The sequence below is a fragment of the Gorilla gorilla genome, chromosome 1 (assembly GCF_029281585.2).
Source record: "Gorilla gorilla gorilla isolate KB3781 chromosome 1, NHGRI_mGorGor1-v2.1_pri, whole genome shotgun sequence".
NCBI lineage: Eukaryota > Metazoa > Chordata > Mammalia > Primates > Hominidae > Gorilla > Gorilla gorilla.
The window spans coordinates 8097936-8111267 of record NC_073224.2 but is presented as its reverse complement, the minus strand read 5'-3'; the positions used below and the strand labels follow the sequence as shown (position 1 = coordinate 8111267).

Below are 13332 nucleotides of genomic sequence, written 5' to 3'. Positions count from 1 at the left end.
ACGAGGTCAAGAGTTCGAGTTCAAGAGCCTGACTAACATGGTGAAACCCCGTCTCTACTAAGAATACAAAAATTAGCCAAGCGTGGTTGCGGGTGCCTGTAATCCCAGCTACTCGGGAGGCTGAGGCAGGAGAATTGCTTGAACCCGGGATGTGGAGGTTGCGATGAGCTGAGATCGAGCCACTGCACTCCAGCCTGGGCGACAGAGCAAGGCTCCATCTCGGGGGAAAAAAAAACACGGAAGGGAATTCCGACACATACTGCAACATAGATGAACCTTGAGGACATTATGCTGAATGAAATAAAACAGTCACAAAAAGGCAAATAGTGCATAATTCCAATTATATGAGGTATTTATAGTCAAATTAATAGGGACTAAAAGTAGAATGGAGGTTGCCAGGGGCTAAGGGAAAGGGTAAATGGGGAGTTATTATTTAACGTATAAAGAATTTCAGTTTGGGAAGATGAAAAAGTTCTACACATTGGGTGTACAACAACGTAAATATACTTAACATCACTGAACCGCACACTTAAAAACAGTTAAGATGGAAAATTTTACGCTATGTGTATATTACCACAATTAAAAACAGAAATTAAAAAACACTTATAAACAACATCTTCATGATGGTGACTTTTAGTGCACTGGGAAGAAACTATCAGAGTAATAAAACAGTACTGACTTATCAAAATCTCTGTACTGTGCTCGCTAAGGCATTTACTAGGGACTGCAGGAATTGAAAGATGAAGACCAAACCTCATTAGGTACTGGATTAACAGCATCCCCTTATGTGTTATACTGGTTAAAGGTCCAAATTTTAATAAGAAATACTGGTTTTACCTCCTTTGTGTTTGGAAATGGTCACAGTACACGGCAGATGCTGACATGTATGTGTTGAGCATCAGGGTAAACGGGCGTGTGCCACATTTTTGGTGGGGCAAAAGCAAGTTATGGAGATGCCCCCTAACTGGGTAACCTGGCTAACTCCTTCCCATCCCTAGCCCTCCCTTCTCCAAGTTTAAAGTCATGCTGGCCGGGCACAGTGGCTCACGCCTGTAATCCCAGCACTTTGGGAGGCTGAGACGGGAGGATCACTTGAGGTCAGGAGTTCAAGACCAGCCTGGGCAACATGGCGAGACCCTGTCTCTACAAGGAAATACAAAACTTAGCTGGGTGTAGTGGCATGCACCTGTAGTCCCAGCTGCTCAGGAGACCGAGGTGGGAGGATGGCTTGAGCTCAGGAGTTTGAGCTGCAGTGAGCTATGACTGTGCCACTGCATTGAAGCCTGGGTGACAAGGCAAGACCCTGTCTCTAAAAATAAAAATAAAATAAAGTCATGTCAAATGAACTGTGCACAAAGCAAACTGCTCAGCTTCCGACATTCTGCTGAGACATGATAATAAGAGTGTCTACTGTTTTTCACAGTTTTCTGTTGGGTAAGGAGAAACTAAACAAAAGCAGGAGCCACACATCCTGTTCCCATGGGAGGGGATGATGCTGTCATAACTAAATCTCGTGCCAGCCAGTGGAAAGTGTTAGGAGGGAAAGTGAAGGAGATATGGCCAGAAAACATGACCAAAGACAGCAACTGGGCTAGAGAGAGGCGAGTAAGATCACCTGCTGGACCAGCCCCCAGCCCTGACTCTGACTCCTCAGAGCGCCCGAGTAAGCAAGTCTTACACAAAAACACGAACGAGAACATTCGAGGAAATTCTGGAATGACTCACCACGTAGATCTGTGACAGGACTGAAATTATCTGTGCTTTCTTCCCTCCACTTCCTAACATTTCTAAAATATAACCATTGCTGCGATGATTATTAAATTGAAAAATTCTCTGTAAAATAAAAGAGCAGAGAGATCTCCTTTTTCACAAGAGGGGAACTTAGACATGCTGAGAGGCCCATCAATGGGGACTCACGGGTCTTTGTTTCCTGCTATCGTCTGCACAAAGCTTCCTGAAGGTGGCCTGATGACAGTCAACCCAGTGGGCGGCTGGGACCACAGGAAAGGAGGAGAAATGGGGCGTCTCTTAAGCTCACACTCTGCCTATTTTAGGTTTTCTGGGCTGGGACTGAACATCCTGTGTGGCAGTCAGAAAGCTGGCTGGGGTCCTAAGAAAGCTGCCCTGTAGCCTACAGAGGCAAACACGGGATTTTCAAGGATTCCTGTAGAAACCACTCACCGGGGGTAGCTGGAGGGTGGTCACCTGCTGTGTGTCCCGCACATTCTCTTCCTGAAGAAGCAAAGCATCTTGCAGAACTGAAAGAGATCAGAAAATGGTGTCCTAAAGTGGGCCAGGGCCAGGCCTGGTGCTGATACCTTCCGAGCTTCCCGCAGCTCTTCATTTCCATTTTGGTAGCAAAGAAAATTACAAGAGAGGCACCAACAGGGAACTGTTTCATGGTGCTTTTCATAAAACCCCAGTCTCTGTTCTTAACTGTAAAATGAGGATTACAAAATGACGCACATGAAAAGCACTCTGTAAACCACAAAGATTGCTGTGACTTTGTTTCCAGATATAACAAGGGGGGCTGTAACAGAGTGTGCCTGGGTTCATGATGGCACGGTCAATTAAATGAACTCTTTCACCTCGGGTAGGTCCCCGGACCTCAGCATTGTTATCCAAACTATGGGAAAATAAAGGTTGAAACTCTATGGAGTTCAGCCGTGTGTGGTGGTACATGCCTGTAATCTCAGCTATTCTTATTTTGGGGACTGAGGTGGGAGAATCACTTGAGCCTAGGAGTTCCAGACCAGCATGGACAACACAGAGTATTTGTTTCTTAAAAAGAAAAAGAAAAAAAAAAAAAGAAGAAGAAGAAAAAGAAAAAGCCGTAGAGTTGAGGAATCTATAAGGACTCTTAGGATCTGGATGTGGTGGCTCATGCCTGTAATCCTAGCTCTTTGAAGAGCCAAAGTGGGAGGATTGCTTAAGCTCAGGAGTTCAAGACCAGTCTGGGCAACATAGGGAGACCGCATCTCTATTAAAAATAAAAAAACTGGGAAGCTGAAACAGAAGGATTGCTTGAGCCTGAGAGATGGAGGCTGCAGTGAGCCACAGCTGCACCACTGCACTCCAGCCTGGGTGACAGAACATGGCTCTGTCTCAAATGAAAAAAAAAAAAAAAAGTAAGGGCTGTTGGCAATCAGAATTACTGTGGAACTCCATAAAAAAAGAAGGAAAATCCTGTCATTTGTGATGACATGGATGAACCTGAAAGACATGCTACGAGCAATAAGCCAGACACAAAAAGAAATACTGCATGTTCTCACTTAAATGTGGACTCTAAAAAAGTTGAACTCATAGAAGCAGAGATCAGAATGCTGGTTACCAGAGGCTAGGGAATGAGGGGACTGGGGAGACATTGGTCAAAGTGTACAAAATTTCAGTGACATGAGAGGAGTAAACTCAGGAGTCCTATTGCACAACATGGTGACTATAGGCAGTAACAACGTACTGTGTACTTGAAAATTGCTAAGAGGGTAGATCTGAAGTATTTTCACCACACACAGAAAAAGGATAGGTATATGAGGTAATGCATTATATTAATTAGCTTGATTTTTTTTTTTTTTTAAGAGACTGGTCTCACTAGGTTGCCTAGGCTGGAACAGAACTCCTGAGCTCAAGGGATCCTCCCACCTCAGCCTCCTGAGTAGCTGGGACTACAGGTGTGCCACCACGCCCAGCTAAGTAGCTTGGTTTAATCATTTCACAATGTGTATAGATATCAAAACATCACACTGTACACTGTAAATACATACAATTTTTTTTGTCAATTTGAAGACAGAAATTAAACAAAAAAGAAAAACTGTTACCACTGTAGGTACTCCTGAAAGAGCATTTGACACAGTGTCCTAAAGACCCTCATACAAAATGTAAAGTGTGGCTTTGGGACCATCTCACCAGCCTTATTTTGGGCTACCAGGGACTCTGCCACTCTTCTCTCCTGGAATTGGAAACTACCCCTTGTTCAGGCTTCTGCCATGAGCCACATCCCCTGCCAACAGTGCAGCCATGTAAAAATGAGCTCTGTTTCAAAAGGTACTCCTTTCTCAGATTAAGACTTGGAGAGCTGTGCTATAGTCTACTGGTTAACCCCAGGTCACATGTTAAGTCATTATCTAAGCAAACCCCAGAGGCCAGTGTCCCTGGCCTTTCAGACCTGGAATACAAAGCCTGCAGGAAACAGCAGCTGCAGGAGTGGCTATGTGGAACAAAGGACGGGGCCAGGAGCCCACACAGATGGCAGTGCCATTCTAGGGGTCTCAGTGGAAGGCAGCCTCTTCACTGTGTCTGAAGGGGAAGCTCAGGCTGGATGGGCGTAGATTTGAGGAGGTGGTATTTTTCTGTGTGTATGTTCCATTTTAAGTTTCTATCTTCATATTTATTTAACTTACTTTTACCTCCCAGTTTTATTAAGCTATAATTGACAAAAATTGTATGTATTTTGTGTACGAAAACTGTACAATGTGATAACTATACATTGTGAAATGATTAAATTAAGCTAATTAACAAATCTACACCTCATGTTATTTTTGTGACGAGAACATTTCTTATTTACTTTCTTAGCAATTTTCAAGTATAAGATGCATTATTTTTAATCAACCTCACCATGCTGTATCACAGATCTCCAGAATTTATTCATCTTACCTAACGGAAACTTTGTACTCTTTGACCGACGTCTCCCAGAGGGGGGTTTTATTTTTTAGAGGTGGGTTCTCGCTATGTTGCCCAGGCTGGTCTCAAACTCCTGGCCTCAAGCAATCCTCCTGCTTCGGCCCCCCGAGTAGCTGGAACTATAGGCATGAGCCACCATGCCTGGCTAGGAGGTGGTATTTTAGTTCTGCTTCCTCACACCTGCCACCTTCTGGGATATGTAGCTATCCCAGATATTCATATATATATGAATGGAGATGCCCCCTAACTGGGTAACCTGGCTAACTCCTTCCCATCCCTAGCCCTCCCTTCTCCAAGTTTAAAGTCATGTTGGCCGGGCACAGTGGCTCACGCCTGTAATCCCAGCACTTTGGGAGGCTGAGACATATGTATATATATGAATATGTAGTCCCACCCTACCTTTGGCCCCGATAAATGAATACATGGACCCTTTCAAGAATCACTTCGGAGAGTTGCAGACCCTACACAAAATCTAGCTTTTGGGGAAGATCTTCAAGATGAGGAACTATACAGCTCTGATAGGTAGTGCATTCCAATGATGAATTGTCCCAATAGTTAAGGTTTTCCTGATTGCTAACTCTCATCATACCTACTTTGCCTATTGATAATTGCTCATGGAAATGGGAGAGCTGGCCCTGTTTTCCTAAAGCCCATCTGTGGTTGCTGGCTTATCTCAGAACTTTATCAAGAAGCAACTGCACAGGCTACTGTAGTTCCTGAAACTTCTTCCTCTCCACCTGCATGCCTTCCCAGACCCCACTAGAAGGCCTCTCACAGCTCCCCACTTCCTGCGTAACCCAAGCTACTTGCACGTGCATTACGTGGGCGACTGGCTGCTTCCCTTATACCTGTTGTTACAGGCTAAGTTATGGCCCTCTCAAATTCCCATGTTGAAGCCCTAACCCTTAGGTACCTCAGAATGCGACTGAGTATTTGGAGATAGGGTCTTTAAAGAGGTCATTAAGATAAAATCAGGTCATATGGGTGGGCCCTAATCCAATAGGACTGGTGTACTTATAAGAAGAGGAGATTAAGACACAGACACACACAAAGGAAAGACCACATAAAGAGACCCAGAGAGAGAAGATGTCTGTTACACCTGCTCCGCAAACTTCTCTTAGTGTAAACATCTTCCTCTTCCTTTCCCTGAAAGAAAACCGCCCGTCATCAAGAGTCCTGGCACAAAGCTTGTTGTCAGCTTTCAGGGCCGGATATTCATAGGTTTTTACGGGTCCCAAAGAGAGCCAGTGGCATAAGAGACTTCCCCTCCTAGCTCCTTTTTTGTTTTTTTTTTGTTTTGTTTTGAGATGGAGTTTTACTGTTTTTACCCAGGCTGGAATGCAATGGCGTGATCTCAGCTCACTGCAATCTCTGCCTCCCAGGTTCAAGTGATTCTCCTGCCTCAGCCTCCCGAAAAGCTGGAATTTTATAGGCACCCACCACCACACACAACTAATTTTGTATTTTTAGTAGAGATGGGGTTTGACCATCTTGGCCAGGCTGGTCTTGAACTCCTGACCTCAGGTGATCCGCCCGCCTTGCCCTCCCAAAGTGCTGGGATTACAGGCGTGAGCCACCACGCCCAACCCCTAGCTCCTTCTAAATGTCTATCTGCAAACTTCTCTTAGTGTTAACATTAGGCATGTCTACAAGCCAAGGAGAGAGGCTTCAGAAGAACCCAAGGATGCTGATACTTTGACTTCAGACTTCCAGCCTCCTGAACTGTGAGAGAATACATTTCTGTTACATAAGCCATCCAGTCTGTGGTACTTTGTTATGGCAGCCAACAACACACCAAACTTGATTTATAAGCAAGAAAAGGCTGAAGAGTTTATGTGATTTGTACAGAAGTCAATACAGTTTTTCCACACACAGAAATTTAATAGGCATTTTGGTTTTATTACTGAAAAGCTTATCATAATGCCAAACACAACTTCTGCAAGTCATAAGAAGGTCTCCCCTGGCCCCCCAGACACTCTCTTTCCATTGTACCTATAGAGCACTATGGCAAGTCCACCCAGAGTCATAAGAAAGCCCCCCTGGCCCCCCAGACACTCTCTTTCCACTGTACATATAAAGCACCGTGGCAAGTCCACCCAGAGGAACCCACGTGCCAGACTTCCTCCAACCCAAGGGCGCTGGTTTCCCATGATATGTACTTAAAGTTTTGGGCACCTCAGGCCTTGTGCTCAACCTTTTATAGGTTGTGTCTCATTTAATTGTCCAAAAACCCCAAAAAAGGTAATTACTATCTCTGCTGGACAGAGGAAGAAACTGAGGCTTTCAGAGTTTAGAAGCATGCCTCAGGTCATACCCAGAAGATTCAAATCTAAGTTTATCTGACGAAAAAACTACTTTCCTGTAGCTACCATGTACTTCAAATACATACTCAAACTATGTCTAGCTGATGTTCTGGTCCCACACACTAGACACCACCCTGTGTCCTCCAAAGTATTTCTATATCTCTTTGCAGCATCACAATACTCCTGTAAACAGGAGTTGTTTAGCCAAGGAAACAGAGCTTCCAAGAGACAAGAAATGGCCATGCTCCAGTCATGCAGCAGGCCCCAGCTGTACACTGGCAGTCCCCAGCTGTCATCAAACTGACAAATCCTGCAGAGATGCACCCTTGAAGAGATGAGAGGGCACCACCTCAATGACACCCACCTACAGAAGAGTTAGCTCTGAGAGGATCTAGAACCATGAAGAGGACAAACATCCTGATGAGGTTCTCATTTAATTGCTCTACGAAGGGACTCAGACCCTGACAACAGCTCACAGCTCCTCGGGGACACAAGAACACTGCTGATGTAAAAGCCATCAGCTTAACAAAAACCACACCCAGTGCACAGTATGGGGTGTGCGCTTCCCCACATCACCCCTGCTACACTCCCCTGGGCTGCATACCTGGGTCCCCGCTGAGCTGGCTTGGTGGTCTGCTTGGGAGCCCCAGGCACTGTGCCAGGGTTATGGGCTGGGCATCCTGGTTCTTTGCAAGGTCGCTGTGGGGCTCTACCGGCAGCTGCTCCTGCTCCTGGTCCAGAGGGCTGTCCCCATCATCAATCACCACAGGGTCTTCACAGTGCTTGAGCTGCAATCCCAGAGACAGCTTTTCAGGGCTAGGGGAAGAGGTCCCATCTCTCCCTGGGCCTGGTGACCATCCACTCCACAGCTGACCATCAAAGGCTCAACTTAGGCCTTGGACTGGGCTGTAAAGGGGCACGACACTATCATGCCCAAATTAGAGCCTTCAGGGAGTAAAACTGGCTTTCTTAGGAAACTCTAGTCTGGGCCTAACCAAAGTACGTGGCTCTCAATGGAACTCCTCATTCCCCAGCCAGCGCATGCATGGCCCAGCCAAAGTGTCTAAGTACCAGATCTCTACCCGTCCCAGCCCCACCTCTTCTACTCACCCACTGCCAGGGTCTCCCGGGCTCCCGTTCCAGTGCCTCCACCGCGGCCACAGCCTGCTCTCCGCTCTCAGGCTCCTGCGCCCGCACCCAGCTCTGGATCTCCCGGGGCAGGATGGCCAGGAACTGCTCCAGCACCAGCAGCTCCAGAATCTGCTCCTTGGTGTGCCTCTCAGGCCGCAGCCAGCCCCCGCACAGGTCCCAGAGGCGCTGCAGGGCCTCCCGGGGGCCCGCCGCCTCCTGGTAGCGGAAACGGCGGAAGAGGCGCCGAGAGGACTCGGGGCTGGGAAGCTCCCCCTGGGGGCTAGGGTTCTCTCCAGGTGGGCTCCTCATTTTCCTGGGCTCCTCACTTTCCTTCGGAGCCAAGACTCGGGGGCACAGGGCTGTGGGCATGATGGGATTTGATGGGGGTCAGCAGCAGAAGACGACCCTATTTCCAAACAGAAATCACTGGCTTCAGTGTTCTGGTCTCCTGTGGTCATTTCTGGGGGACAGTGACAAGGAAACTGTCAACGCCCTCAGAGACCAGCCCTTTGGAGAAGCCCTGGGAAAGGTAGGGAGTGTTGGTGTGGCTGGTCTTTAAACACAGGATGAAACAGACAGAAAGATGCCCTCCCCCCATCAGTACCATTACATGTGGATTCCTGTAAGTGTGTGACTGGATGAACAAGACAGGAAATCTGGGAGAAAGTGGTGGCATTTCAACGTGACACTGCTGTTTTGAGCATCCCAGGAAACCAACAGCGCCACATGCAGATGTAATCAAGACGCTCTGGTACCTTGAGTGGCTGGGTCCTCCTGGAGAGATCCGAGATGGGCAGGCCAAGCAGGCCACTATCTTGAAGCTCCGGGGCCGAAGTCACTGTTCTTGTTATTAAGACCTTTACAAATGGGGCTGGAACGACAAAGACATGCATCGGATGAGCCTTCAAGCACATCCAGGAATGGAAAATCCACCCTTCTGGTGGCAGAGGGCTGATGGTGCTGCGTGCTGGATGGACAACCCGGCCAGAATCAGCTTTGCCCAGCAGAGTCTGCAATGGGAGGCAAGGGAAAACATCACATGAGACAGCTACATGCAGTCTACCAGGGACAAATAACACTGCATCTAGAAGTATCAGTGGTTTCCTATGAGCCTTCTGCCAATTCTGCCCTGACCTTCAACCTCGCGTCCACCCTATTCTCTATCCTTGCCCTCTTCAAACCACATTGAAGGCAACTGCACACCCGCCAAAGCCCTTCCTCGGCAGGACAGAAAAGTGGGTCCGTCACTGCACAGCTCAGCCCTCAAAGAACCCCTGGACACTGCAGCTGCCACACCCCCAAGGTGGGACTCAGGGGTCCCTACACCTCCCCGCTGGTGTGCAGACAACTAGCCGACACTTTTGCCACAACTAGGGTGGCAAAAGAGACCAGCAACCAGTATACCTGGCTGGTTTTCATGATTCCCATTTTAGAACACTGGGCCCGTGAAAGGGCACATGGGGACACTCACAGTCCCCTTCTCTGCCATCAGGCCTCTGTGATCCTTAGGACCGGCAGTGCCTGCCACTCCCCCATCTGCACGAGGTTGTCCAGCGTGGCCGCGTCTTAACCTCCAACAGCTCACAAGGTGGGAAGGGGGACTCGGGCCTCACTCCCATTTCACAGAAAGACAAGTGATGCCAGAAAAGCTACGAAACAACTGAGTGGTTCCAGAAACACCCACTGCCCTGAATCTCTTTGCTTTCCAAAGTAACAACATACACAGAAACCCATATGGGGGCCGTGGAGGCGTCGGGCTGGACGCATTACAGCGCTCCCCACCACCGGATCGCTTCCAGGGCGGCTGCGGCATCTGGAGCCCGGGGTGGGCCCCGCCCGCCCTGCTCGGCGGCCCCCTGCGGCGCCCATCACACACCTGCAGCGCCCAGGACTACTCAGGTCCGCCCCCCGGAGCACCGGCGCCCACCCGGGCTGCCACTCGGATCGTCTCCAACCAGACGGCCGCGTCCGTCTTTGTCACGGCGGCACCTGGCGCGTCGGAGGCTCGGAGGAGATGCCTGATGAATGAACTAACGTGAGTGAGGCGGAGGAGGGCCCCGCAGGGGCGGAGCGAGCTCCCAGCCTTTCGCGGAGGAGGGACCGAGCTGGATCGGCAGAAAGGGAAGGAGAAGGTCGCTGTGGGCCAGGGAAGGGGGAGCCCGCCCTCCGCGCCCTCGATCTCCCTCACACGCGCGTCTCCCGTCTCGCCGGCTCCGGGCTCCTCACCTCACAGCCTGGAGCTCCCTCCCGGCGTCCGGCCGAAAGCCCTCCTGTGGCGGCGGAAGTCCAGGGCAGCCGTTCTCATCCTCCCAGCCCGCCCGGCCGGGCGTACTCGCTGAGGCGGGGTCTCCGCAGGCGCCCGGCTCCTTTCCCGGCCCGTCCAGACCGCGTCTCCCGATCATCCGGAAAGCCACGGCTCGGCTCGGGGGCAAATGGAGGCGCCTGAAAAACAATGGTGTTGCTTTCTCCCCCGCCCGCACCTTCCTGAGCGCTGGGCTCTGGGCCGGGAGGCGGCGCCGCGGAGGCCGGGCGCGGGCCGAGGAGGGCGGGGCGGGGCCGGCCGCGGGAGCCGGGGTGCACTCACCGCCGCGGCGCGTCCCTGTTGGCGGGCGGCGCAGGCCTGGCCGCCGCGGGAGCCCGCCGGACGCCGAGGAAAGGAAAGGCCGGAGCCCTCCGGCTCCCTCCCCTGGGACACTTCCTGCTCCGCTCTAGGACTGGGGAGGTCTCCGCATCTCAGTGGTTCGCTCCCCCGCCCCCCGGCCGAGGTGTGCGCTGGGGGTGACATCCGACACCCCCGGCCCGCCCCGCTCCGCGCGCGCCTGGGCCTGGCCGCCGGGCCGGGGGCTTTGTGGGTCAGCCACGTCGCCGCGCCCGGGCCTCCCCGCGGGCCCGCCGGTCCGGAAGGTCGGCCCGGGGCTCTTTTCTCCGCTGTTCTCCTTCTCTGGCGCCCCCAGGACACGCGGGCCAGTGGACGCCCGGAACGGCCGACCGGGAGTCGCGGCTGGGGATGGAAGCTGGAAATGGGGGTGCGGGATGGAGCGGAGAGAGGAGGCCCCGCGCGCCGTCGGCCGCCTCATTTCAGACTCCCCTGCGACCCTCCCCCGCCGCCAGCCGAAGCCCGGGCCGCCCAGCCCCTCCTGCCGCTGCGGGACGCCGAAGGTAGCGCTCACATCCGCGCCTTCCGGGCCTGGCGCCCACGTGCGGAGTCCCCGGGTTAGGAAAGGCCGCGCATCCGGAGGCCACTCAGAGCCTCGGGGCTTGCGCAGAGGGGCTCCGGTGAGTCCTGACCCTGAGTGGGGGTCACGGGGCTCGTTGCTCGCTGAAGTGAACACGGCTGCCGCTGTGCACAGTGGCGGAGGGAGAGGATGAGGGACTCTGACCCAAGGTTATGTGGCAGTGAGGGGCAAGCAGAAATGAGGGCCTCCGGACCCCACCCCGAGACAGGGCTGCTGGTCGCTGCACTATGCTGAATATAGCCCAAATTCTTACATGGGTCGTCCCCGGGGAATGCTCATTTTTCAGGCTCCAGAGCTTGAGAGAAAGTGCGAACCCGGTCCCTGAGCAGGTCTGATTCCCATGGCCCCTTCTCCACCTGCTCTGCACCGAAATTGGATTCTCCTACGCAGAGGAGAAGGTGGAGAAGATTGTCCGTCTTCCGGAGGGTAGCTACTGCCGATAGCTCCGATTTCCTTCGGATCCCCTTTCAAGGGCAAGCAGAAGGAAATCAGTTTCTCCAAAGAAAGTGGCCCGGCTGAGTAAGTGGGAACAAGGTGGTTGGACTGAGGCACGGGATCCTTTAGCTCTGTTGCTCTTCTAATCCCGTGGCCCTGGGCACCGCCACTTCCTCCTCTGAACTGCTGGAATAATCACTTCTGACTAGCAGAGTTACTGGGAGCCGCTGTTTGTCAGTGTTCACATTCTGACTTTAGCAGGAGATGGAGCGAGCGAAGGAGTGAAGCCGTTGTTTGTGAACAGTGATTGTTTCCCGGATGACAGCCAGATGCCGGGCAGGGCCACGCAGATCTTAGCTGGAGCCTACAGGTACAAGTGAGAGTCACCCCCTTTGACTTAACTGGACTGGCATTTACAGAACTCATGTACAGCCCACTCTCAGGAACACCAGCCAGGAACCGTGACATGGAGGAGAGGAATTGGGAGGAACCGAGGGGTCATCAAAGGCTGGTAGGGCTTAGGTGCTCTGGCAAACATCCTAGTCTGTGGGGTTCCAGAGCTCTGGTGCTACAGCTCCCAAACCTTTGATTGGCCCAGGAACTGGCTGTTAAGTGGGCATCCGTGTTCAAAGCTCTGCCCCTTGCAACCCTAAAGCAGATAAAATGCAGGAGGCAGAAATTGCTGGCAGACAGCATCCAGTTAATCCCCACTACCCAATTCAGTTTCTTCCCCTGACCTGACACGTCCCTGCCCAGCTGTGCCTCCCACTGTTCACCTTTTGAGGCACAAAACGGGCTGTTTATGCTGCTGCTGCATTTAGCTCAAAACAGGGCTTCAGAGTCAAGGTTCTGGAGTCAGGCACCCGGATTAAATCCTGCCCCATGAATTCCTAGCCAGGTGACCTCAGGCCTACATAACCTTTCTGTACCTCAGTTTCCTCATCCAGAAAACAGGGATGATGCTGTCTACCTCATTTGATGGTTGTGCAGGATCAAAGATTCAGTCATTCAGCAAACCTATACTGAGTACCTACTGTACATTCATGAGTGCTAGGCAGCCAGCCTTCCAGGTGCTCAGGTACATCTGTGAACACAACTGGCTATTGGAGGAAGCAAAATCAGTAACATGACCTGCTCTCTTTGATCTGTGCTACAGAAAAAAAGGAAAGTGGAGAGGCATCAGGAAGTCAGGAGTGCTGGGGAGGGGCTGGTAACAGTCATGGTATTAAAGAGGAGGGCAGGCAGGCCTTACTGTGAAGGTGGTATTTGAGATGAAGTAGTTGATCAGAGTCCCTGTTTGACACATGGAGACCACCTTGACAGCAAAGGCCCTAAGGGGGAGCGATGCAAAGCAAGGTGGGCTAGTGAATGAGAGGAGAGGGATGGTATAGAGCTGGGTGGGGGCACAGGAGCCCGTGGGGAAGGTGTTCGCCTCTGGATGAAGTGGGGTTGTATCAGATACCACGGGTGAGGCATCGGGAAGAGGCTCCTGCCTGTAAATCCTGCTCAAGGACTGCACCATCATCATGCCCAGTGTGTGCGTGTATTAG

At 51.5% G+C, this 13332-nt stretch overlaps 1 protein-coding gene across 11 annotated transcripts in view; it reads right to left on the bottom strand.

Annotated features, from left to right (window-relative positions):
- The window catches only part of ZNF496 (zinc finger protein 496), a 34574-nt gene extending 23763 nt beyond the window's left edge, over positions 1-10811 (bottom strand). For 2 of the 11 annotated variants that reach the window (XM_055380944.2, XM_019032728.3), the window contains exons 1-5: positions 10338-10478; positions 8867-8982; positions 8091-8517; positions 7585-7768; positions 2182-2258 (exon numbers count right to left, since the gene is read on the bottom strand). In XM_055380944.2, coding sequence (XP_055236919.2) covers positions 2182-2258; positions 7585-7768; positions 8091-8480 — 651 coding nt within the window. In that variant the 5' untranslated portion in view covers positions 8481-8517; positions 8867-8982; positions 10338-10478. Of the gene's footprint in view, positions 1-1725; positions 1834-2181; positions 2259-7584; positions 7769-8090; positions 8518-8866; positions 9122-9987; positions 10108-10337; positions 10554-10695 lie in introns of those variants that run through there. The other 9 variants (XM_063706994.1, XM_055380982.2, XM_004028713.5 and 6 more) reach the window with 8 other exon arrangements.
- Positions 10812-13332: the final 2521 nt, after the last annotated feature.